Source organism: Cygnus atratus, chromosome 2 (assembly GCF_013377495.2).
Source record: "Cygnus atratus isolate AKBS03 ecotype Queensland, Australia chromosome 2, CAtr_DNAZoo_HiC_assembly, whole genome shotgun sequence".
In the NCBI taxonomy this organism is placed as follows: Eukaryota; Metazoa; Chordata; class Aves; order Anseriformes; family Anatidae; genus Cygnus; species Cygnus atratus.
The window spans coordinates 138549785-138577393 of record NC_066363.1 but is presented as its reverse complement, the minus strand read 5'-3'; the positions used below and the strand labels follow the sequence as shown (position 1 = coordinate 138577393).

The 27609-nt window shown below is 37.5% G+C and overlaps 1 protein-coding gene across 3 annotated transcripts in view; it reads right to left on the bottom strand.

Annotated features, from left to right (window-relative positions):
- Positions 1–2420: 2420 nt before the first annotated feature.
- SPAG1 (sperm associated antigen 1) overlaps positions 2421–27609 on the bottom strand; it is a 43017-nt gene continuing 17828 nt past the window's right edge. For all 3 annotated transcript variants that reach the window (XM_035546376.2, XM_035546375.2, XM_035546377.2), the window contains 10 exons: positions 27424–27586; positions 22337–22699; positions 21860–21959; positions 18269–18421; positions 13626–13801; positions 10443–10584; positions 9403–9529; positions 6066–6230; positions 3765–4142; positions 2421–3643 (listed from right to left, as the gene is read on the bottom strand). In XM_035546376.2, the coding sequence (XP_035402269.1) occupies positions 3512–3643; positions 3765–4142; positions 6066–6230; positions 9403–9529; positions 10443–10584; positions 13626–13801; positions 18269–18421; positions 21860–21959; positions 22337–22699; positions 27424–27586 (1899 nt within the window). In that variant the 3' untranslated portion in view covers positions 2421–3511. The remainder of the gene's footprint in view (positions 3644–3764; positions 4143–6065; positions 6231–9402; positions 9530–10442; positions 10585–13625; positions 13802–18268; positions 18422–21859; positions 21960–22336; positions 22700–27423; positions 27587–27609) is intronic.

The window sequence follows — 27609 nt, the reverse complement described above, 5'->3', positions numbered from 1 at the left end:
ATGGGTTACGGGATGCAGAGCAGGTTCTGATTAGCGGGAAAAAAACCTTCCTACCTAAGAGTAAGAAGCATGGTTTACCAGTACTGGGCCCATGCCAGCTTCTGTTGCCTGTGCCACTTTGAAAGAAGAGTAAAAAAGGTGTGGTGGTGATGGCCTTGTAGTGAATCAGCTTTTGGGCAGAGAAGCAACCAGGCCCTGACAACACCTGTCCCTCAAAGAACTTCTTGCCCTCGCCCTGTGTGTGACAGCACCCATTATACCTGGGTATACTGGACACATACTGGACCGGGTATATGGACACTTCATTAAAAATTTCAGGCTGTCTACTAACCAGCCTTTTGGGCGGGTTGGTGGTGTGGCTAAATGCGCAACTGGGCAAACCTTAGAGCCTGCCTTAAGCTGCAAAGGGAAAGTAAAACCCCCTTTGTTGTAGAGTATCTAGTTAGTGCTGGGTTTAAGTTTTCTACTGAGGCCTGTCCTATTGCTGTCTAATGAACCAATGACCAGCTCTGTACTTTAGAGGATGGGTAACTTCAGAGCAAAGCGCTGATTATTCAGATCAGGATGTTTGTTATTTGATCTTTTGCTGACTGCATCTGAAACAAATCACCAGCTGCAGTCAGAGCTGGCTCCCTCCTGCCAGCTGGGGAACAGGTTTGCTTGCTGTGGTTCTTCGTTTAGCACTTCTTATCAAGAGGTAATTTTAGCTTTCTGCTCTGCTATCTCTGGCAGTTCTGCCTCAGGCTGAGCAGACCTCTGTTTCATCTGGCATTCAAGCTAGAATGTATTATGAGAAAAGGTATCTTCCTGGACTACCTCTAGGCTTCTAGTAAAATGACTTTTTTTCTAATCCATGTATTACTAATATATCTCCTCAACTTAGCAGACCTTTACTATGTTCAAAACCAGTTTTCCTCAGATAACCACACTTCCCCTTTCCACCACTAAAGACACTAGAAACATTGTTAGAGAAAAATGGTATTTTAAAATCTTATATCTTTTTGAACTCCTGACTTCATACAACAGTGGCCCTTTGATGCTTCTCCTGTTCCAAGAAGATGGCTGAAGCAAATTGTTTTGGTGGCTATACCCCACCTAGAGTAGAGGTATAGTTTATAGTATAGAATTTGGGTTGGTCCTTTCCAACCCAAACCATTCTGTGGTTCTGAAATTGGGACGAGTCATGAGTAATAGGCTTTAAGGCTGGAAAATATGTAGAATTCAGGAGAATGGTGCAAACACAAATCAGTAATTAATCGTTTATGTCAGTATGTGATAAAATAGGAAATGTCATAACGGTACTTCAAATAATTTTCCACGTGTCCAACTTTGTTACATGCACGCATCTGACAGAGTGTGCTAAAACCTTGGTCACTGTCCCCTGTGAAACCTACAGAGGCAAGAGTCCAGCATTGCTCCTGATGGGTCACAGTGACAATAACCTCTTTGCATAGAGAGGCTGGGTTCTTCCTCCCTTCCTCTAACAACAGGGTTTCTCTGATGCATTCTGATAATTTTCCTCAATATTATAGGAACCTTAAAACTAGCAATGGAAATAATCTTGCTAAGTAAAACACCCGACCTTAAAATAAATGTTGAAATACACCTTTTAAAAGTCAGTAATTTTAATAATTTAAGCTGTTTCTAGTGAGGGGGAAAAAAGTGTTCTGTAAACATTGGAGAAAACTTCAGCAGGATTTTATGAGAAAAAAATATTCTGACAGCCAAGTAGGAACTACAAGGAACCTACTGCGCTGATCAACAAAATATTCTTAAAATCTGTAATTTACAACCACCTTCAGCTCTGTTCATTCAAAGCTGCAAGCCCCAAAGCCAAATCACCTGAAACAAAGCTGCAGAAACAAAAGTTACCCATGGGGAAATATGGATAATCTACGTAGTAAAGCTGTACTTCTGTTGCAGAAGGCAATACCATCCCATTTGATTAAAGAATTCAGTCTCCACGTCAATCCCTCCAAACCTGATAGTTTAAATTGTATTGCATTTCTACAAATGGAATGCAAACAAAATGCTCTCAACCCCAAACCATGTCAGTAAGCTGCATACATACAAACTTTTCTCAGACATACTAAACTACAGTGGGAATGACTGAAATCACTATCAGAAATTAGTGAACATGAATACTTTTGTCACTACAACTGAAGAATAAACTGCCTGGCACTTCCTTGGATAAGTACAATTGGTTATGCACAGATTAGATCACCTACAGAGCTCTCTTGGACACATGACAGTCTCAGAAAAAGAGGACATCTAAGGACAAGAAGCATAGGTTGTGCTGACAGTGTTTTAGGAATTAAAAGCCACATTCTTAGTATTCTACTTCAAGACAAAACTCATAAACCACGTCAGAACTGAAAGTCTGAAGAGTGTAGAACCAGAAACGAAGAATCCATAACCTGAACTTTTCAAGAAAAAAACTTTAATTTTTAATTAATATACACCTGAGAAAAATATTATTTGAACAACATCCCTAGTGATACTGCTGCAGTGCTTGTGAGTTCGACATAGATTTATATCACATGTGCAAAAGAACGCATATGTGAAAAACTTTTAAGCTTAGTCTTGAGAAAATGCAGCTTTGTCTAAATCATGCATAAAACATAAGTACTGCCCGAAATAAAACAAGAATCACATTGGTCCACAAAGCGGTTTTAGTTTTAGCTTTATGAATATGTCTGCAAACAGAAATACCTGGTGTTTTAAATAATCTGATTACAAAACTCGGAGTTAAATATTTTTAATGTTAAGTGCAGCCACTTGTTCTCTTTTTTACCACTATTACTCTAAAAGCTGTGCAAACCAGCAATCCTTCTACACACAGAGAAAATAAATAATTCTCTGCGCACTAAAAATTACTCACTTGTTCATCATTTAAAAAAACATATCCATTCATTTAATAATTAATTATTTTGATTCAAAGTGTTCCATGACAAGCTAATGTATTATTCATTCACCTTTGCTGCTAAGCAGTACTGCACCAAAATATTTAAATCTGTTTTGTGTAGATCAGATGGTGAAGAAACAGATGGTCTGTAGTAGTTTATCTGAAAAATGTTTATACTTTTTGTAAACTCATTTTAGCAAAGCTATTGCTAACTGACCCGTTTACCTTGAAGACACTTCTTTATCACAAGAACATACAACCCACAAAATGACGACTAAAAGTATATTATCTATCGTACCATCATGATATTTCACATTATATAAATGTAAAATATATATTTTATGTAAGTCTAAATAAAATCAGTATGCCAAACTTGAACTTTGTTACTGAACATAAAGACATGCATTAAACTGTAGAGATTAAAAATGTGTACAACTACAAAAGAGCAGCAAGTTTTAAATGTGCATATACTATCAAAACAAAATAGAATCTAAACAGTCCACATAAAGACCCACTTCAACCCGTGCAAGCCTGCAGTGTTTATACAGCTATCTCATAAACATCAACTATATCCATGCAACAAATAAGTTTTAACTTAAGTTCTTCTTAAAGTTCATAAACTTTTTTAAGGCTCTCAAGATCTTCCGAAGAGTATTGATGATTCTGGTTTTCTGCAAGCAAGTCAAACAGTTGCTGAACCTGTTCTTTTTCGTTTTTGCTAAGAAGGCCCAGCACCACCTGAGAAAAGACATTATTTTATAATTAGCACAAGCAATTACTGTATTGTTTCCTACTGAAATATGAAAATTTCCTCTAAGTTTCTGTTCAACTTAAGTACCCATTCAACCTAGGTTCTTACCTTAAATCTTTCTGCTTTGCTCAAGTAGAAAAGATGCTGATATACAAGACTGGGATCTTTTCCAAGTACGTAATATTCCAATGACTGGATAAAAATCAAAAAGGTCTCTACTTCAAGTTTGTTACTTAACAGCACTGGAAGTTTTTTGGGATCAGTAACTGTTAAAAGATCTGCACAAGCAACTTTATCCTTATTGGCATTCACTACATTTATAATCTGACCAAAGTCGTAAGCATTAGACGGTTCGGAAATTGTCAGTTTTTCAGAGGTCTTCAACGGCGTGCTCTTTTGAACCGCTTCTTTAGAAGTATCATCATCAGTCACAACATCTTCTGATGTAGCAAACTGCCTCTCTTCCTGTTCATCAGATTCAGTCACCTTCACAGAAGAAATAGCATCAACTCATTAATTTCATAAGCTGCACGCATATATTCAATAATAATGTCACTTCATTATAGTTAACGTTTTATTCTTCATAAAAGGAAGGCTCCTACTTTTCTCTATATCCTACTTCCCCTCCCAGAACGATACCTTTCTAATTTAGCTTTACAGGCTTTTAGTCAAAAGTGTGTATTTTATATTTCCTTTCACTGCAGAAAGACATCTGAAGCACCCCAGGAGATTGCTAAGGAGGACTGTATGCACGTAACTAAACGTGAAGTTGCAGAACACAGGCAGAACTGAAGTTTAGCCCCCAGATAGCAGTGTTTCATTTTATTGCCATGACTTCAGAATAGTACAGGCATACAGCAGTGGCATCAGGCTGCTGTTCAGACTTGTGGAAGCAGAAAGCTCATCATGGTGTAAACTGCATGAATATCCACTTATTGTCTTCAGAGCTTGCAGCCTGTACTGAATTTCATGAAGCGGTTGCAATAAAATTAGCCTTGGGATCAACTACATTTGCTAAAATCCATTTCAAACCATCAGGAGTCGTGGGATTAGTACAAACTGACCAAAACAAATCACTGAAGGGGATCTCTCCAGCTGATGCCAAGCTTTTGGAAAAGTCTCAAGATATTGCCTTGTACAGTATCAGTGCTGTGCCGGGAGCCAGCTTAGTCATTTCCGCAGAGCACTGCACTGGGCTTATAGAGCTTTTGCTCTGTTCGTCAATAATCATTACTATCCACAGAGATATCTGTCTTATATACAATTATAGCTTGATTAAAATGCAATAATGATGATAAATCAATTTCTAATTAAATTTTCCTTAGTTATCTTTGCAGTCTGTTTTCACGGAATTCCCATGTATTACAGTAGATAAGACACGGAATGCTCTTGAAGGGGACAGCTATAATTACGATAGCAAATATAAAAGCTTCCTGCCCCACCCCTGGAAAAATTACCACTGCCAGTAATGCAGTTAGCTGGTCTCTGAACAATGCCTTCACTTCCCAGACCTCCTCTGAACACTCTAAGTCCCTTTGTTTGTCACAACTCACAGCTTAACTAACACTATTCCCAGCTTACACCAGTTACGTAAAGTCCCATGAACTTGTGACAATGTGAAGTGTATCAATAAAACAAGTTGTTTCTATATTAAAAATTCTGTTACACCACCATTTTGAAATTACACAATCAAATTACAGTCTCAGTTTCATACTGTATAGACTAGAACTTGCATCTTTTAAACAGAAAAGGGAAAAAAAAACACATTTGTAAAGGACTAGCAAAGTTACAATCCAAAAACATCAGATGACTGAGAAAATCCCTTCATCGCCTAATCCAACACACAACTCCACAAAGCTAATATTTTGATCCTGAATGTAACATTACATCATGCATTTCTTTTGTAAGATTCCACAGATGTTTCACCCATACCATTGTTCTTTAAGGCAGGATTTTATTCTTTGGACCAGTAATTTTACTACTAAGGCAAGAACAGCCAGCACGTCTGCTAACAATGAACCTCTGCCAGAGGTTTCCTGAATAGCACAGACTTTAAAAGAAAAATGGCTATTTGTCAGCCACATTCTGTAAAATAGGTATTTCAAAGTAAGCAGTTTTTGTTTACAAGGAGCATATGCTCAGACTTAATGCCATCTAAATGTACTTTTTTTCATTTCTGCTGTGGTTATGAATGTACCTCAAAGCATGCCAAGCTTTACTAAAGAACACAGTGGATGCCAAACACATCTTATGTAAGAATCTTCCAATTTGCCCTCAGAATAACATTAAATATATAGAACCCCACCCCCAAAAAATATATAGCTAAGGACTGCAAAACAAAACCTTGAACAGTTTTTTTTCAAATGTGTGGCTTCTGTACTGCTTGCTTTTAAAAATGAACTGATATACCTCTTGTATGGTTATTTTCTTCCTTTGCTTTTGTAGACTGCCAGTTACAGCGCTGCTGCCAAGGTTAAGCAGTTGGGTTACCTGCTCTAGTTCATTTTTTGCCTCAAGAACATTTGGATCTATTAGAAGGACTTTGTTGAGATCATCAACGCTGGCTTGATAGTTCTGTAAGTAAAAGGGAAAATATTTTTTTCAATAAACACACCACAAGAAATATAAATTGTAATTACCATACTGTCCTTTCCAATTAAGAGAAATAGAAGTGCTAGAATCTTGACATTAAGGAGGCAAAAATCACCTAAATACAGTGCAACTTCATTAAAGGAAGAAAAAAGTGAAACCACAGATGAACTTGAATATTGTGTGACAAAAGACTTCCTTATTAAGTATGTACTATGAAATAATTTATGCTCTGAAAACCCTTTCCTCGTACCAGTGTATGGCTTACTGAAGATTGCTGCTTTTAAACATAATTGCTTAACGCTGGAACACCTCCTGAAGATTAATATAATGCTAGACCATCGACAGTTTGCATATTTGCTTTGCCAATAAAAGAGAGTCAAGTTGAGACAGAAATATGCCTAATCTTCCTGGGCATCACTTCAGTAGATAATCTCTTACAGGTTGACATGGGAAATTTCTGCTAATACTTGAGAAGACTGAGATTACTTTACAAATTCTGGGATAACCAAGATAAGGACAAATAAAGAGACAGAATGACATTAGGACATAATTCCTCAAGGATCAGTCCTGCGATTTATTTAATGTTTTAACTTCTAATTTTGGCGTTAAATATGAATTTTCATATTAAGTTTTCTGGACAGATAAAGTTAATAGCAGCATCAGTTCTGAGGAAGACTGAAACACCACATGAAAAAAAAAATAATCAAGATACCTTGAAGGCTGGAGTATCAAAAATAAGGATGACACGTAACTGCAGATAGTGAAAGACTATGCAGAAACATAATTTCTTCAAGTGAGAGACCCAGTATTTCTTCTGTTCCCAAGCAGTATCACAAAGTTATCATAAGTCATTCATATTACTACAGAAAAAAAATAGTCCTCTGATGTACCAGTTGAGGTATTTCCTCTGCAGCTTAACTGTAATTAAAGCACCAGTCTACAAGACACTCATTATCTTTTCTATCCAGAATATTTTGTTCAATACCAATTAACTGTATTCAACGTGCAGAGACACTGCAGTAAGTCTGTAAATTAACCAAAGTTTGCTGTATTACGAACAAAGAGTTAAGAAAACCAGAATTTCTCAGCCTCTGCAAATGAATGCATGAAGGAGACGGATTGCTTTCATCAAAAACCAGCTACCATTTAAGCTAAAGCATTGGAACTACGAACGCAAAGATTCACAACTACAGAGAAATGAGGTTCCAGAACAAGGGTCAGAAAATAACCAGTCCTGGGTTTCAAACTGCAGCCTGCCAGATTTCGTGACAAACGCATTTGATACGGTTGTACCCAAAGCAAGGAATTGACTATCAGCTGTAGGAGATACAGGCCAGTCCCACGTCCCATGTTATAGCCCTAATTCACCAGTTGAGCATGATTTCCATTCTGATCTTCCTTTACATCTCAGTGAATCTATAAAAATAATTTACTACATTAAATTCCACTGCAGCTTTTTGCCAAACAAATACCCAGATATTTATAAACAACACTTTCCAGCTTAGCTACATCTTTAGTTACATCTTTGCCCAAACAGATGCATCTAGTCAGTAATATCTTTTGTTACACAGTCATTTGTCAACCCCAGATCACTTTTGTTGCTTCCTCTGGTATTACCACTAACTCACAACCCTAGAACTTGAAATAACGAAGGTATTAAATCCAACCAAAATGTGTTTTTTTTAAATATTCTACAAAAAACCTGCTAAACTGTTTCTCCAATTCTTGACATTCTTCACTAGTGTGTAATTCTTTTTTTTTGACCAGTAGATTCACTATTTGTTTTTGCTTCTATTTATACTATTTATTTATTTTTGTTATTAACTCCAACAACATACAGTTACAGATGATTAATACCTGGGAGCTTGGTACAGCTACAAAAAATTATTTTACACAAAATGAAGACTTTTCATCTTCTCTGAAAATTAATCAAAGGAAACCTTCAAAATTTTGTAGCTACTGTAACAAAGGAACACATTTATCATCAAAAGATTCTCATGGTTACTAAGACCTAAATTTGGTGTTGTAACACAGAATGTGAATAGTCAGGTATCCTGATAAGCACAAACAAACTGTTCTCAAGTGATTTGTAGGCTGAGAGACAATGAATTTTTGTTAAGGCATCAAACATAAGGGAGCTTTGATGTAAGTATTCGTTTGAAGAACGCTTTTAGAACTTGGTGGATATTTGGAGTGATCACCTCCAGTTACAAAGAACACAGGAGAAAGCAGTTAAGATCTTTGTTTAAAGACACCTGTAAAATTTAATACAAAGTAGATGATGAAAGCTGACATCATGAGACAACAGAAATGAGAAGCTGATCGTTCAATACAAGAGTTGACAGGTAGAGTAAGGATTACTATGAAACAATTATGAAGTATAGAAAAGCAGTTAACTCACCCAGTGAAGAAGGGGGAACCAACAGAGTGATGGACAAAACGACGGTTCAAGTGATGTGACATTTGCAGTCACACTCAGGATGGATACGAGCAATATAAGACCGTGTTTTATCAAGGTCAGATAAAATGATACTCAAGAAACTGTGACATAAGACAGGGATGGTACAGACAACTTCAATGTGCAGATGGAAAAGAAAAGGTTCAGTCCCCATACTGCCCACAGAGTGAGAAAGGAACTCTCTGACAAAGGTTTGTAATGTGTTTAGAGGAGGAAGAGGGAAGAAAATGAAGATAATTAAAGGCCTGGTACAATACTGACAAGCAGTTACACATGCGCAGATGCCAAAAGACAGCTTGAGATTTTAGTTTGGACAGATGAAGACAGACTTGAAAAGAATCTGTGTGTCGTTACCAAAGATATAGTGAACACCCTGACAGAAAAAAAAAAAAAAAGATTGTGACACCCAGAAGTATATTAGAACATTAGAACAGAGTCGAAACTTGCTTAGCTAATCTCCAGTCAAAGCTCATTTGTTCCAATATTCTTGTCTATTCTCAAGTTACTGCAAGTCAACATGAAGATTTTTACGTTCCAAAAATATGTATATTTTATGTATGCCTAATGCTTTGCAAAGTAATAAATCATCAGCACTGCATGCTTTGTGTTCGCTGACTGCAACTACCTGATTGCCTTTGAAGAGGATAAGCAAGTTTAGAAGTGCTTAAGAATACCTGTCATGTTCTTTTTCCTCACCTGTAATCCTTTGTACGCTAGTGCTCTTCTATAAAAAGCTTTAATATTAGAATCTTCTATTTGAAGAACATGATCACAATCTTGCTTAGCCTCTTCATATTTATACAGTTTCAAGTAACAGAGAGCTCTAACACAGAAAAACAGAATACACTGCAATATAAGTAAATTCTAGCGTACTGTAGTGCCAACAGTATCTGACTCATAAACGTTAATTACAATTATTTCACACAATCTTAATGTGTCTTATTTTTTTTTTTTAGAGTACATCAAAATCACTAAGTATTAATGACATCACTGGATGGATTTAGAGAATTCCTGTAATAAAAAGTCAAAATTCAACTATGAATAATGCTTGAAGTTAAGCAGGTACGTACACATTTTAAAAGCTGAATCTATCTTAGGTTAATATGATAGTATACTAATGGATACAATATGGATCCTATACAGCCATTCTGGGTAAAAAAGTGCTCTAGATTAAATAACCACTACTACCTTCTGTACCTAGTTATTACCTGGAAGTCTCCTATTCAACTATTGGCCTAATCAAATCCTTCTTAGCTCATGGAAGCTGATAGGATTAAAGTATAAAGAATTATGTTGCAGAATTAGGTCAACCTTTAAAATAATGCTGCTGTGTGACCAGGTTCCTACTTTTATTTTTGCACTATGTCCATTCTCTGAACTATTATTCTTCATGGTTGAGATACTGCTACTGCACATTAGTTTTTAATTAAAATCATACCAGTATTCTCAAAAACAACCTGCAAAACACTATGTTAATTATAACTTTTACTGTAGCTTATTTTACATATACCTTAAAATCTTTATATAACTATCAGTGACATTAATACTTGCTCCCCTTGGGAAGTAATGCTGTTTAACCAAAAATCATTTTTTTTTCTTAGAAACACTCATCAAGCAGAAAAAAAAAAAAATCCTTTCTTTACAACAGCGATTGAAGTGATGAGAAATCTCTATTTGCAGTAAGAAAATTTAAGTACTGTTATCCCACAAAGGGGGGTTAAATTTTAAATCTTTACCTGTTAGTGTAGATTGTACATTCTTTGTCATTTAACTTCATGCATTCGCTGTATTTATTTACAGCTTCTTCGTATTTACCGTTCTTTACGAAATCATTCCCTTCGTTTTTTAATGTCTTGAACTCTTCCTCTGCTTTCTCACCTATGTAACAAAAGGATCACAGTGTTACCTAAGAAGGTCAGTGCATTAAGGGTAACTGAGCAGTCCACCCAGACTTAAGAATAAATGCCTGGCACCTGGAGGATCTTTATCAGTTTGCACATTGCAATTTGTGTTCCCGATCTCCCTGCTGCTCTAAGAAAGGCATGAACTAACATACACACATTTGGCACAACATATACCTTCCAATGCACCAGGTTAACAGTTTTGCTGAAAATAATGTGAATGCAAATGGACAGCTCTACACTTTTACCTCTTCCTGTCAACCTGTTCTGTGCAGTACAGAGGGATTATGCATCTCCACTGACATACTGACTTTATTTACAGTGGTGGAGATTTGACAAACAGGATTAAAGGCCTTCTAGATCTTCACCATCACACCAAAAACCGTAATTTCACCGAATATTCTTTCTGCAAGCAACTGATCCATCATAATTTTGATGTTAAACTGACAATGACAAACAAATCATCACATCAGTTGGGGTTAGTGATACATCAATAATAGTCTGTTAATGATTTCTATAAAAAAGATGCTTTCAGAGTAACCTGAAAACATATATATATATATTTTACGTTGTGTTGCTCTTCAATAATTTTCTTTCCTTCTAAACTCCACATCCTTTGTTACATGTGCTTCTGGGTTAGTCTGCATTTTTTCATTATGTTTGTAGTGGAAAACCAATCCTGACTGCAGTTTCATGTCTAAGTGTGAGCAAACAAAAATTAGTAACATAGTTCCGAGTAAATAACATTTGAAAAATCTGTTTTCTGTACCTTGCTAAAAGAATATGAGTCCCCTGCCAAGCTTCAGGTTTTACACACTGCATATAAAAAAGACCATTTTAACCAATAATTAGGCTCAGTGAGCTCTTAAAAAAATATGGCAGTCTCCGATGCCAGAAAACTACATGCGGACTTGGGGAAAAACATAAATAACAATTTGAAAGCAAAGCAGATTTAAGCAGGAAACATAACTAAATTATAGCTCAAGTTGTTAGGACACAAAAAACAACACACAATCGTTGCAAAAAAAAAAAATGTCAGCCACGCATAATGTTTAAATAATTACTGAATGTTATTGCTGGCACACTTCCAGTGCCAGCTATTACCGGGGGGTCTCGCCGATTTAATACAAGTCCTAGAAGGCAACCACGATCTTTGAGTTGGCCTTCAGTGAAGAAAATGGTTACACAGCTTTCATTTAGTATTTCTAAAAACAAAACCCACTCTATTTGAAATACATTTATGTAAGTTTTTTGTATCAAAATCCTGCGGACCACACTCCATGAAGATATTGATGGCTGATTTCACTGTGTTTCAGAACAGGTTAACGTGATCACTAGTGTTCTGAGGAACTGCTTATCTTCACGCTTTTCACTATGATGATCTTCAAATTCTCTCTCTTCACAGTGTTACGCAAGGTTATATAGATGTAAATTTAATCCTTACTAGTTAAAAGGTTTAGATTAAATAGGTTGGTTATACAATGAAATAAATTAAAAACAACAAATTGCATCCCTTAATAACAGGGAAAGCCTGGAGTACAATCACTACAACAAAAACAATTTTCAACCTAAGAATTTATGTTTAATAGCAACCCATTTGTGCAAAACATCAGTTTTCTACTGTATTTCAAAAATAAATGCTAAATCCAATTACTGCCCAATCCTGAAGAGTGATAAATCAGTAATGATATGCGCTAACAACAACTGTAATGGAAATACTTAAGTCACTGGAAATTTTAAAAAGTAACATTGTTATGAATTTAATTGAACTTAAATTATACATTGATATTCTTCACGTTCCGTAAGTGAAAAACAACTTTCTGTAGTAAGCTGTTTACCATACTTCAGTTTGCACTGTTATTTAGATCATACATACATAATGTTATTCTAAGTTTCTAGAACTATGCTTTATTCTTGAGAAGAACATCCAATTCTCAAAAATGCGTGCATCTGTAAGTTGTCTGTTGTTCTACATCAGGTACAAATAAATTTAAAGATGATCTTTAAGATAGTATTTAAGTCTTTAAACTTGTAGGGCCCGAGAACGCAAAATATTTGTGGGCATGCATTATTTCAGTAATGGATTATTAACAGACAACCACATTACGTATTTGGCGAACAATGCAGCTATGCATTGCAGTCTCCCCTCTCTTAATCAAGGGGAGATTATCTTCAGTGCTAATTTTCTTTATATTGAAATAAACTTAAAAGGGAACCAATTAACAGTCAAGTAAGAATCAAAAATGATACAGCTGAAGACTTTGCAAGAAGAATCTTTAACATCAATAAAATAGAATCAGAAGGGTTCCTTTGCTTGAATTACTGGAGTAGAAAAAATAAAAACTCCAACAAAGGGGAAAAATCAGGAGGAACAAAGTCTCCTAAAGGAATAAAGCACTTGGTGCTTATGTGTAAAGTCTTAAACTAACGGTTTTGAAAGGTGACTACTGAATAGTCACTGTCAAAGTTGAAATCTGTACTTAAAAACATCAAAAGTGTTATTCTGTAGCCTGTTCACTCTACCTGAAAAGCTGAACAATACTTCCATGAACAATTAAACAATGGCTACAGATTATGCAGTGGATTATGTTACTGAGGATGGGTTTCTGGTGTTGGTCTGGGGTTGTTTGATTGTTTGTTTGTTTTGGAGGGGTGAGCCGGGGGGGGGAAGGGGGGGTGGAACTACATTATAACTGTAGCATGAGGTCAGAGAAACCACTGATACTTGTGGTAGGACTCAACACACTGCTGGTGAGTATTTCTGCTCTATTTTATGTAGCTTTAGAAATGACTTGCTACATACTAAATCATCTGGACTAAAAAAATTATCATTACTGTGGTTCCTTAAAGCACATTAACCCTAATCGTACCAAAAGACCACCATCTTATTTGCCTTTTCAAAAAGGTCTCTGATAAATATTTTCTAAAGATGTTCCTTTGACATTATTAAATTGTATTCAATTTTTCAATTAACATTATTTTCTTGTATGTACATATACTTGCATTAGCTATACGTACGATTCATCTGCAACTGTTCTTCTCTGTTGGTATCTGTAGTATTGCTTGGCTTAACCTCTGAAGTAAAATTTCCTCCATCCCACCTGTGTCGCTGAGCAGCGACTGGGACAACTGGAATCGGTGGCAGTTTCTCCCTCCAACTAGAGCCATCCTGGTCAATTAAAGTCTTTGTTATTCTGAAAAAGAAAACTCCTATCAGCATGACTTTTCATATATTTATTTAATGCTTTAATAAACTACAGCCAAATAAAATAATGCAATGTTCCAATTTTCCCAACCGAACAGTTATCCTTAAGACTAATGAAAAAAAAGTCACAGCAGTCAACACCACTGAATTAATTTATTTGATTCAGACTTTTTTTTCCATTTTAAATTAAAATACTTATGTTAGTATGTAGGAGACAAGAAACTGACATCAGCTACATCTATAAATATTTAAGCAAATGACTTATTTTGCAACTAAGCTCTAACTGCTGCCTGAAACACGCAGTAAAGAAACAGAGGAAAGACATTTAATTTTGCTTAGTTTTCTTAGGTGTTCATTGGTGTTATTTGAAGCATAAGTAAAATACAATACACTCAGATATACAAGCGGTACCTAAATTTGCCAGTGTCAAGCAAAACCTCTTACATAACAATTTTGTAGATAACCAGTGTAGGTCATAAAGTATATATTAAATTACATTTTATACAACAGTCAAATTTTTCAAATGATCATTCCTCATCCCCATTTAAAAAGGCAAAGAAAAATATATGTGATCTTTTCAGTCTCTCTTTAACCAATGCATTTATTTCGACACGTGAGAGGTTCAAGTCAAAATGCACTTAAGTGGGAGTTTCCCATTGCTGTGATATATTTTGGAGCAAGACCTAAATACATATGAGTAAAGCCATATAAGACAATGTTTCTGTTACATTTTTTGCAGTGTTTTAAAAGACAACAATCAAACAAAAAAAACCACACAAATTAATCTATGATGAGAATAACATTGATGTAAGTCTTCTGATATCAAAATAAACAGCTCTTAAGTTCAACCGGTGATAAGTCTAACATATGCTTTAACAAAGAAAAATCCTCAGTTCAGTAGTAAAGCAAGTCACATTGATATTATGGAAGTCATTAAACTGAAATTTGCATAATAGGTGTGTTTCCATTTAACACAAGTTTGAAAACATACTACATGAATACTCTTCAAAAAAAATTGTTACCTTGAACGTGACATGAATGAGATAAAATGAGTATAAATAACCCAAATAAAGCTTACTTCCTTGACTTTATTCTCTTTAAGTACTTGAAAAATGGCTATAAAATAATAATAATAATAAATCCCCAGTGTAAGATTATGGCAATAGAGTCAAAGCAATTGGGACCAAATTCTTTCCCAATTTGGGTCTGAGAGAAGAACCAATACAAGAAGCAACATCTGTTCTCATATTATTTCAGACTCACGGAATGGTTAAAGTTGACAGGGACCTCTGGAGGTCATCTGGTCCAACCCCCTGCTCAGTTAGAGACAACTACAACAGGTTGCCCAGGACCATGTCCAAGTGGACGTTTATTGTAAAACAGAAATTACCAGCGTATTTCAATGATGTAGATTAAAAACACTGTTTGTGGAGCAATATAACGTGATTTTATGTATTACATAAAATGAAACATACCATTTTGAACTGAAAATAAGTTCTTCATATGCAGAATATCACATTTTGTAGTATTATATATCTGTTCCAACTCTTTCTAAGTGAACAAGACTATTTTTCTATGTATTAGCTGCACATGCCCTTTCAGGGCATTCCTCTATCTGGATGATTAGTAAGCAGTATTTTACAGGACAACAGAGAAGCTTGTCCAAGTTCTGTTTTGCTCTTATTTTTCTAAAACGCTAGGTTTTTAAAGCATTGTACAAATGCAATTGTTAAGAAAAATGTGGCATACCATCATAAATTAAATAGCCCTATGATTTACTCTTTTTTTTATTATTAGAGAAGAAAATTGTATACTTTATAGTAAAAAGGCAATTATTTCTGTTCTGCTGCTTCTCATAGAAAGTAAGAGTTTCAACTGTAAACCAGCATCCCACTTCCTTCCTGTCAGTTCTTCTCTACTTATCATAATGGCTTTAAAAAGTTGGACAAAAAGCCTGATCTAATTCACCAAAATCAACAGAAAGATTTTTTTTTTTTTTTTAACAATTGATTGATTTCTTGTAATAGGGCAGTCTCTTCTTAGAACGGCCTTCTGCAAAAATGCATACCTGTGTACCATGGCTAATTTAACAGAGCACAGGTATCTCACAAAAAAGGTTGCGACAGATACTCTTTCCCCAACACTACCACTCTAACTTGACCTAACAATCTCCTTGCAGTTTTGGAATTTATCACGAAGACATAGTCGGTACACTACAATACTCATACAGGGCTTTTATTAAAAGTTCTCAAGTTGTCTATTGCAATTTACTAACTGGCATTACAGGGGTTGAGAGAATTTTGGAATGAAATTTCAATTTAGTAAATGGAAATGCATGAACATACTGCCCCCCATTAGAGCTTGTGTATTTCTAACAACGAAAAGCAAATAATAAAACAATCACTCAAGAGGAAATTAAAATACAAAGAAAGTCACTGATGTTCACAAAGCTAGTAAAACTACACTAATTAAAAAGTATACTTGAAAGGCATTTTCCTGTGACTTGGCATAGACCATTAAAAGAAACAGTCCTTCCGATTTAACTAAAAGTCACCTCAAAATAACCAATAAAAGACTACTCATTATCATCTAACCATGAGAAACACTCAAATAATTGTTTATATTTGTTCTCAGTTACCTTTTCATAAAAATATGTACTTAAGTTCCTTTCTTTGTTATTTTCTTTTGGTTGTAAAATGGTCAGGTAAAGGCTTGATCTTAAAAAATTCTACTCATCTTTTACATGAGAATTATCTGAAATATCAAACCCCTTGGATTCTAAGATTTCTGGAAAGCCTGCTTAGCTAGGTAAGGGCAGAAAGACAAGCCTTAACAAGATTCAGTAAACCTGCCTTCAGACAGAAGTAGGAAGATGAGTTTATCTGTCAGCTTCCTACAGCATCACCATCCAATTTCCTCCAGGAATTTAAAACCAAGTAAATCCTCCAGTAAAAGCATGCTGTTATGACCTGACGTTCCTAATAAATTCATAGAGCTATTTTGGGGTTGTCCCATTAAGTTAAAAGGCAGTAGAGTAACTACAATTTTTTGGTTAAAATTCATCTTAAGAAGGTGTGTTACTTTGGAAATTAAAATCGATACTTTAGTCAACAATTTAATTTATGAACGATAAATAATTCAAAAGTAAGTCATACTAAAAGTTCAATTATGCAGGAGGTCTAGGCTCTAGAAACTAAGAATTTGCAAGCAAAAATGAATTACCAGCAGAAGAGAAGAGAAGAAGGAAGAAGCAGCTGAAATAAGGTGATGGGTTGCCAGGGAGGAAAGAGTAATGAGCAGTGAAGCTAAAAACATAAGGAAGGCCTAGAGGGGAGAAAAGGAAGAATGTTAAGGGAAAAGAAGGAAATATGCTTATTACTAAGCAAGTTACAAGTCATTGTCAGGCGAAACATGAAAAGAATATCTGCAGATAAAATAAGCAAAGAAAAAAAAAGTACAGTAATTCACTCAGATACCAGGTCAGTAAGTTATTTCAACAAACCAAATGGTCTACTATCAATGCAGACACAGGAGATCAGTAACTATTTGATGTGTAATCAAATGATGTGTAAATCAATTGATGTGTAAAAACGTAAGACTTCTAAGAGGAGAAGTTAAAGCAGAACTTAAAAGATATCATGGCCTCTTTAATGAAGCACAGGGAATAATGTAATCACTCATGGTGTTGCCTTGAAAAGTACTAGATTCCATTGTAAAAAAGTTACATGAATGCAGGTTTTTGCTCAACTATTAACGTCTGTTCTACTTTCATAAATACTTTTGTTCAATAAAAGAAAAAAAGGAAAGAAAAGGGAATGGAAATCCTTTCATTTGTGTATGGAAGTGCTTTCTATATGTTAATGAGAATAAATTTGTATAAACACTACCATAATTGTGAACTATTGAAATATAGTTACAGAAATTGAGACATCTCTTGGCAGCAAGAGTTAATGTTGGAAGCATCAGAAATCAAGTCAAAAATAAGATTCAATTCTATTTTTTACACCTCTAAGCCTTGCAGTCAATCACTGTATCAAGCTGCTTCTGTGTCTGCATAACTGCAGCATAATGGAGGATTAACACTTAACATAAATCTTCAACTGCTACAGGAAGAGTGCTAATATGCACAGGAACGTTAGAGAGAAGCTACGGACTTAAAATGTTACTTTACATTGCGTCAAATACAAATTCGGAAAGAAAATAATTTGAAGAACAAGTGCAAAAGAAAGCCTTTTAAATAATACATTTTTGAAATAAAAAATGACCTACTGCTGACGACAATGGTGAAGCAATGGGAAAACAACTAAATGAAATAACCGGTCCACTGGTTAGAACACAGTAGTTGTGATGACGCTGTCTCAGGCATGCAGAACAGAGGGAGGGTAGGCCCCAAACAAAACTGAATTCTATTTTTCTATTTGGACTGATGAGTAGAAAACGTACAAAGTGCACTTACCTATTAACGCTATCATTTGCTGCTTGTATGCTGCTGTCTATTTGCAGAACTGTTTTATAATCAACGTATGCCTGTCGATACCGCTCCATGGACTCGTATGCCATTGCTCGTCGTAGCAGAGGCTTAAGGGAAAATGCCTGAAGCTCCAGAGCTCTGGAGAAAACAGAAGGATATGGTGTTGAAACAGAGTAACGTAAATAACAACAGCAAGAATATTTTATCAGACAGACATCTATATGGAACAATTCTGTGATTTCAGACGGGTCATACAGTAACATAACCCTGGAAAACACACTTGGGTGGTTTATTATTAATACTATTAATAATAATAAATGAGATGCAGTTATGTAATTGTTAGTGTTTTTACTACAGCTTACTCTGCTTACATCCACATCTTCCTTCTGCAGAACTAATGTTTTCCTGGTAATGTAAGTAATATAATGACAGCTGTTAGGAAAAGTTTTTTTCCTTAAGTCATGTCTAGATCATAGAATGGCTCGGATTGGAAGGGATCTTAAATACCGGTGGGTATTTCAAGTATACAGTGCCTACACAATTTTCAATTCTTCTTCCTTACATGGAAGTATGCATGTAAAAAAACTGATTTAATAAAACATGAATGTACCCCTATTTTCAGCTATTAGGTTTGTGCCTGTCTTTTGTCGATTAGTGCCTGTTCAACAGTGAACTCAATCCCCAATACTGTGCAATCAGAACTCAGAACTTCCGAACACCGTGTGCTTTTCCAGGAAAGTGACGAAGCAGCCCACAAAGGCTTTATAGATTAAAGATTACCTTTTATTAATCAATGATTCTTGCTAATGAGACAAAAAGATAAACTGGAATACTGAAATTAGGATGAGTCTAGGCGATTAGATTTCAAAGACTCACGAGGTAATTCAGGTTCAGAGGTCCCCAGCCCAACCTTCTGCTAAAGGTCACCTCTAAGATCAGAAAGTTGCTCACAGCTTTATCCCGTGAGGCCTTGAAAACCTCCATGAAAATTTCTGCACAGCTTCTCTGGGCAGCCTGTCGCAACACCCCCCTGTTCCCATGGGGAAAAGTTGTTTGTTTGTTTTTCCCTCTAACATGCAGTCAGAACCTCTTGGGTTCGTTTTCACCTGTTGCCACTTGTCCACCCACAATGTACTGCCAGAAAGAGCCAGGCTCCATCTTCTGGACAATCTCCTCACAGGTTCTGGCAGACTGCTGCTAGGACCTCTTGAAGCCATTCTTTAAGCTGAACAAACCCAGTTTCCTTAGTTTTTCCAGGGAAGTGTTCCGGAGCCCACAACCTCCTCAGCAACACTTCACTGAACTCACTCCAGTTGATCAGTATCTTTCTTGTACTGGGAAAGCCAAAAACCAACACAGTATCATAGATGTTATCTATCATATGCAGAGTACAGGGGGATAATCACTTTCCCTCAATCCACTGGCTATGCTCCTCTTTATACGGCCCAAGATGCTGTTGGCCTTCTTTGCTGTAACTTAGTTTTTCTCCATCACTCTTCCATTAACAATAAAGAAACAACGATTTCCAGAACAAACATTTCCATTTCATAAGCATTTCCAGCACTCCACTTCTCCTTATCTTGCCGAATGCATTTGCAAAATACAACAGCATGACATCACAGCCGTTAAAAAACCTCTACAAAAACGCTTCACATTGTGTAACTCAGACAAAAAATAACACAATTTCCAGGTTCCTAAAACTGAGAAAGAAGAAAAAACCCACAATACACTCAGGGACTGAAGACACTGTTTGAAGAATAGTATCAGTGGGAATGGAAAACTCCCTTTCCATGGCAGGATATAAAGATAAAACTTAGATACTCTCTACAATTACCTTAAAGGAGGCTATAGTGAGGTGGGACTCGTCTCTCCTCCCAAGCACTAAGCAATAGGACAATAGGAAATAGCCTTAAGTTGTGCCAGGGGAGGTTTAGGTAGGGTATTAGGGAAAATATCTTCATTGAAAGGATTGTGAGGCATTGGAACAGGCTGCCCAGGGAAGTGGTTGAGTCACCATCCCTGGAGGTCTTCAAAAAACTTGGAGACCTTAGTGACATGGTTTAATGGTGGACTTGGCAGTGCTAGGTTAAAGGTTGGACCAGATGATCTTAGAGGTCTCTTCCAACCTAAATGATTCTACTCTATGATAATACATCCATGAACCAAGCAACACCAGTATATTAAATAAGATAAAATAATATTAGCACACAGGAGCCCTGTTTCACTCTCTGTAGAAAGAAATACAGGCACTCCAAATTACAGTCTTGAGACAGACATCCAACAAAGTTTTTTTTGACAAACTTCTAAGCCCTAAGTAGCTAAAACTTAATAAACATTCAATAATTTTATATACTTTCTGTATCACAAATGTAAGCACTAAGCCATTTTTTACTTTGATGATATCAAGTAACCTCTTCATAGATTATCCCTTCTGTTGTGTTGCCTAGAGTAGATTTAAATGACATTGCCTAATTTCTATGTTTGAAGTTTTGCGGTTCTGCCTCCCAGTTTCTACATTCTTTCTACCTCTGCTGCGCTCACTAAGCATTATGGGTCATCGTGGATCCAGAAAATATGCATGAGTTTAAGAATACTATGTAAGTAATAAGAAAACCAAGCTTCCAATCACTAAGAATAAAAAAACCCAAACTTTTGTATTACTGACTTTGGCTGAAGTCTTACATACTAGAAACCTCCTGAACTGAAGAATGTCATGGCACTTAAGTATGCCATCTTGTCTCATTAGCGAGCTATGATCCTGCATCTACTTTAACAAAATGCTGATAGCAAGTCAATTTTTTCAGATGACATTTTCAAAAATCTTTTTCATCAGGCAGAATTTATACAAGTCAAATATTCAGTTAATATAAAGTTACATACATACTTTAGATTTAGGTTTTTTTTAGTAGTTGGGTTCAACTATATTAATAAAAAAAAAAAATTCTGACCATCTTGGGCTCCTCTTTGGCCCTTTAAGCCCCAGTCTTACTAGTGCTATTTAAGAAATTATAGCAAAAGACATCTGGAAATACACCAATAATTTAGTTGACAGCAGTGTTAGGAAGTTACTGAAGGTGTCTGACCTTTCACACCTGTGTCCTTAAAAGCCACCATAGACCGACGGATTTTAGCTCAGTTCCTTAACAACTGTAATCACTGTTCCTAATTATGCTGAGTTTATATTAAAAAACAAACAAGCAAACAAACATAGAACACACACATTCACCACACAGATGCTTGAAAGTCATTTCCAACACTATGATAAGCAGTTGGTTTAACAAAATTTTTACATATAGGTTACCATAGAGCATTACTGAAGTAAGCCTGCTTTTATAATAAAGATTTTAAGCTTTCTATGCATATTTCTGAATATGATATGTCTAACAACTGCCTTCACACAGTAAGAAAGCAAACTAAAACTTACTCTCTCCCTAGGTTTCATGTGATTGTTTTCATAAATGAAAAATAAACATCTGTCATTCAGGCAGGGCTTCAAAGTGCAATAACAAGATATCACTTAAAGTGTTTAATCATCATCAGGAATGTTGTTGCTCTACATAGGAGGTTGCAATTTACCTGTTACAATCCTGAATGCAGTCACTGCAGTTGCCTTCTTTGAGGTAACACGCTGCTCTGTTCGAGTACAAGATACTTAAATCATCTGGAATTTGTTCCCCTAAAAGAAGTCACAATTAAAATCAAAGACCACCCTAAAACGACACTGTAGAATTAATGTAGCTGCACACAGCAAGTTGTACTGCAGTGTTGCAGTTTGCTGATGCAAAGCTGTAAGGAGCTTTCCTTTATCATGTCACTGAGAATTTGGAGTTATTCAAACATAAAGAAATGCAAACATCTCTATCCCAAGGAAGTTAGAAGATTACTTCACTCATCTTCCTACATTTTGTATTACATGAATTGGCTTCTATTGCCAATGACGAAGTAATACGGCACAGTAACTCCTGCCAAAAATCCAGGGATAGGCTCGGTGACTTCACCTCTAGTTCCCTTAAACCACCTACATAAGGTTTAAGCAGAAGGTATCACACTCACCTAGACCGACGACGTGTTCAATGGCTTCGGAGTATCTGAGCACAGCTTCTCCGAACTGTCCTCCCTTAAACAGCTCGTTTCCTTCCCTTTTCAGTTCCGCTGCAGCCGGCGGGAGCGAGGTGGACCCGTCCCCGTGCGCCCCGGGGGGCTGCTGCTCTGCGGGGCTCCCCCTCGCCCCCTCGCCGTTCGAGTAGCCATCGGCTTCACCTTGCTGCTCCGGCCTCTGCGCGCCTTCCTCGGCCGTGCCCTTGGGGTCGGCGGTGCCGGCGGGGTCCCTGCGCTGCTCCCTGCCCTCGGCCTTGGCGCCGTGCGCCTTCCTCTGCGCGCTGCCCATGGCGGCCGGGCCGGCTGCGTGCCGGCGCCCTGCGGGGAGCCAAGGGGCGGCTGAGGAGCGAAGCCCCGCCCGCCGCGGGGGGGCCGCCCCGCCCGCACCACGCCGCGCCTCACGGAGGGGGGTACCCGGGGAAAGGCGGGGGGGGGGGGGGGGGTAGTTAAGGAGTTTGGACAAAATGACCAAATACACACTCTAAAGAATTTTAGTTCACGTTAGTAACGAGGGAACCGATTTATAATGGAAGGGCTGTCAAAAATCAAAAGCTCTTGGATACCCTGAAAGGAATATTTGAAGCGTATTTATGTAACGGGTGACATCTTTCACTGAGAATGAATTCTCAGCTATTTGAGGTATTTCTCCTTCAGAAGCATGGCACAAAAATAACGGTGGCACAAGGAAAAGCAAAATATCTCAGCTCACAGAATCACAGGTGTTGGAAGGAATATCTGGGGATCACTGAGTCCAACTCCCTGCTGAAAGCAGGTTCCCTACAGCAGGTTGAGCAGGAAAGTGTCCAGGGGGTCTTGAATATCTCCAGAGCAGGAGCCTCCACAACCTCTCAGGACAGCCTGTTCCAGTGCTCTGTCACCCTCACTGTACAGAAGTTCTCACATTTGTGTGGAACCTCCTGTGTTCCAATTTCTGGCCGGTGCCTCTTGTCCTACCACTGCACATCACTGAGAAGAGCCTGGCCCCAAAGTTCAGTTCACAACGAATTCATCTATGATGAAGTCAGGTTCCAATGCTTTAACTGCTCTGGAATAGCTATATTTGAAGGCAACTGGAATGGTCCAAATCTCCAGAGATTAATGTTTAATATTTTTTTTTTTTGTGCCACACACTGTCAGTAAATCTGTTTTGGATTACATCTTCTTGGTTTGTACCTGGATTTTTCTAAACCAGAATATATAATGAAGAGATTTCTTAAATAATTCTGATCTCTGACTGCTGCAGTGCAGTAGTAAAGAATGAAAAAAGACTTACTGATCAACATTTATGCTGACACGGTAACTGAGGGGTTTTCTTAACTTCAAGAAATTCATTACAAATTAAATTCTAGAGTTAATTTTCAATGCTGTTTATTTTAACATGATCTGATTTGTCATATTGCAAGCTTTCAATAGAGCCTAAAAGCTACAGTGGGTTGGGCCCTGTTGTGCTAGACATTATACCAATCAATTATAAATGAGAGTTCCTTCTTCATAGAATTTACAATTCTAAAAATTAAAAATGGAAAATGAAAAAGCACACTGGAAGGAGGATCAGGGAATACAGAATAACTATGGTAACGGATAACAAGGTGGCCAAATGTCCCGGTACAAGACCCCACCAATAAGGCTTGTAACCATAAGGAGAACAGACACAGTGACTTATTCAAGGCCACAGTGTCAAAGAAACTTTCTATTACAGTAAAAGTCTGGTCACAGATTACTACAAATTAAGATTTGGGTAGATGCATATTCATATATGGCATAAAGGCCAAGTGAGAGAGTATACAGAGCTGCTGCCACTAAGTATCAAGAAACAGATAACATCTCAATTATATTAGAGGCTCAGTGGTAGAGGAGAGCATAAAGCAATACCAAAAATACATCAGCAAGCACAACTGATCACTTGAGTAGGAAAAAGCTCTAATTGTCTCCTACTCAATATGTATTGTTCCTAAACAAATCAGAAACTTCAAAATGCAAATCTAAGACCTCACTCACTGTTCCCTGTGAAAAACCATGACATTAACACCTATGTTGAAGAACTATCTGTAGCATCAAATAAATCTTCCGTTATTCCACGTGGAATAATTCAAGAAGAAGTGAAAATAAGAACCCAGTCCATTACATAAAAAAATTTGTCCAGGTCCTTCTGGATGGCATCCTTAGACCTGCACAGGCTGGAGAGTTGGGCAGAGAGGAACCTCATGAAACTCCACAAAGACAAGCGCAGGGTCCTTCACCTAGAGAGGAATAACCCTTTGGCCATTACAGGCTGCTGGAAAGCAGCTCTGTGGAAAAAGACCTGGGGGTCCTGGTGGACAGTAGGTTGTCCATGAGCCAGCCATGTGCCCCTGAGGCCAAGAAGGCCAATGAGATCCTGGGTTGCATTAGGAAGAGCATTACCAGCAGGTCAAGGGAGGTGATCCTGCTCCTCTGCTCAGCCCTGGTGAGGCCATACCTGAAGTCTTGTGTCCGGCTCTGGGCTCTCCAGTACAAGAAGGAAATGGAGCTACTAGAGCAAGTCCAGAGAAGGGGTACTAAGATGATTAGGGGACTGGAGCATCTGTCATATGAAGAGAGACTGAGAGCAGGGAGGGTGTCAAGAAGATGCGGCCAGAATCTTTTCAGTGGTGCCCAGTGACAGGATGAGAGGTAACGGGCACAAACTGAAACACAGAAGTTCTAGCTGATTATGAGAAAACACTTCTGTACTGTGAGGGTGACGGAGCACTGGAACAAGTTGCCCAGAGAGGCCGGGGAGTCTCTCCTTTGGAGACATTCAAAACCTGCCTCAGTGTGATCCCGTGCAACGTGCTCTAGGTGACCTTGCTTGACGGGTGAGGTGGACTAGATGATCTCCAGAGGTAATTAATTTGGTACTATGAAGTAGAAAATAGACTGATAAAAAAATAATCACAAATTAATTCTCTGTAAACAACTTTTGTGGCATCAAGTAAATTTAATACCACACAGGAAGTGAAACTAGAAGACTAAGACGCTTAGTTTGCTTATTGCTGTTCACAGAGCATATCAAATTTATTCAACAGCTGAATTTACTTTGTTTCCAGATATACTTTAAAACCCACAGTAATCTATGAAGATGCTTGCCTCCTAAATCTTAAAAATACTTATGTATATCACATGAACACCTTACACTGATGGCAGTTGACAATCTTCTCTACATTCAAAAGCCTAACCTTTCATCAGATGAATGGGAGTCTTCCTGTGGACCTAAAAGGCACTTAGTCATCTGAATGCTCCCAATGGCAAGCAACCCCTACATTACCTATATATAATGTTAGGGACACGATCCATCCTTTCCTCCAGGGTACTAGCTGAGAAGACTTTTAGCTTAGAAGACTTAGTGGAAACCTACTGGTTTTGAAAAATATATTTTGCCTAAACTCTTGTGCAAACAATGCATTACTAAATCACACATTTAGAGACTAATATTCAATATTAAGTGGAACATCTTGACTACTGGAAAACTAACAGACTGATTTTAATTTCAAGACAAAGAACTACGTAAGCCATAGAAAACACAAAAGCCACAGCTGTCTGTGGCCAAATTCCCTTAAAGAACCAACAGAAAGGAGAAAAGGGTGGAAATCAACAAAGGGATGTTATTCTGTGGCAGGCTGGAGTCTAGACATGCAGCTGAACCCAAAAGCAAGCCTCAGAAATTTCTGCTACCCCACTTCCTCCTGAAGTCATGCATTCTGATTAAGCCAGCAGTTTCACCTCAGCAGTCTTGCAGTTAATCACACACTAACACAGGAACAGGAGCTGCACTTCAACTGCTTGTGAGCTACAAACAGTACAAGAATTACAGGTTGTTTACCTCTAATATATACTTTCAGTGCATGCAGATGACCTCATATTAAAAAACAAAACAAAAACAAACTTGAAACTGTTTTCAAAAACAACAACAAAAAATCAAGTGGCACTTGATCACTTTTAGGCCCTTTGATCCAATTAAGAGAGGAAAAATGCAGAAGAAAAAAATGATGGTAGGAAGGCAGGAGAGTTGTACAAGATAAAGATCTAAGGAACACAAGATGTTCTCTAATCTCAGAATACTCACAGGGTACACATCAAAGGAAAGGTATAAAATTATACAGGACACAGGGAGGAAGGTGACTTTTAGTAACATTTTTCCATTTGCATTTGTTATACCTTTCTTAGAAATATTTCAAAAAATGTCTAACAAAACTGGATTCTAGACTTCCTGTTCAGATCTACTTTAAGTAGTGAATGTAGAGAGATCTGGACAGATTAGAGAGCTGGGCAATCGCCAGGAGGGCCAACCGTATCCTGGGGTGCATCAAGCATGGCATTGATGGTCAGTCGAGGGAAGTGACTGCCCTGCTCTGCGCTGGTGTGGCCTCACCTCGAGTACTGTGTGCAGTTCTGGGCACCACAGTACAAAAAGAATGTGAAACTATTGGAGAGTGTTCAGAGAAGGGCTACTAAGATGGTGAAGGGCCTAGAGGGGAAGATGTATGAGGAGCGGCTGAAGTCACTTGGCCTGTTCAGCCTGGAAAAGAGGAGGCTGAGGCGGGACCTCATCACAGCCTACAGCTTCCTCATGAGTGGGAGTGGAGGAGCAGGTGCCAATCTATTCTCTTCAGTGACCAGTGATAGGACCCGAGGGAATGGTGTCAAGCTGCAACAGGGGAGGTGCAGGCTGGATATCAGGAAGAGGTTCTTCACCAAGAGGGATGTCGTGCACTGGAACAAGCTCCCCAGGGACACAGTCACAGCATCAAGCCTGTCAGAGTTTAAGAAGCATTTGGACTGTGCTCTTAGTCATATGGTCTGAATTTTTGGGTAGACTTGTGTGGTGCCAGGAGTTGGACTTGATGATCCTTATGGTTCCCTTCCAACTCAGAGTATTCTATGATTCTATGTATTTTTAGTCTTCAAACAGAGGAAATTATTTGCAAGCAAGTGTGGATGAATTTTGTGAATGAAGATTATAATATCAAAGGCAACAATTTTTTCTTCAGCTTAAAATTAAACAGGAAATGACATGACATTACCTTTATCTCCACTGCTTCTTCCACATTCCTCTGCATTTTCTCCTCTTTCTTCACTACCTTCAGAATCCTCTATCTCTTCAATAAGTATTCTTCTTCCTTTGCCTTCAGTCTTAGAGACAGGCTTTAAACCTTTCAGTTTCTTTTCAGTCTCTAGCAGATTTTTCTGCAACAGAGAAATAAACAGTA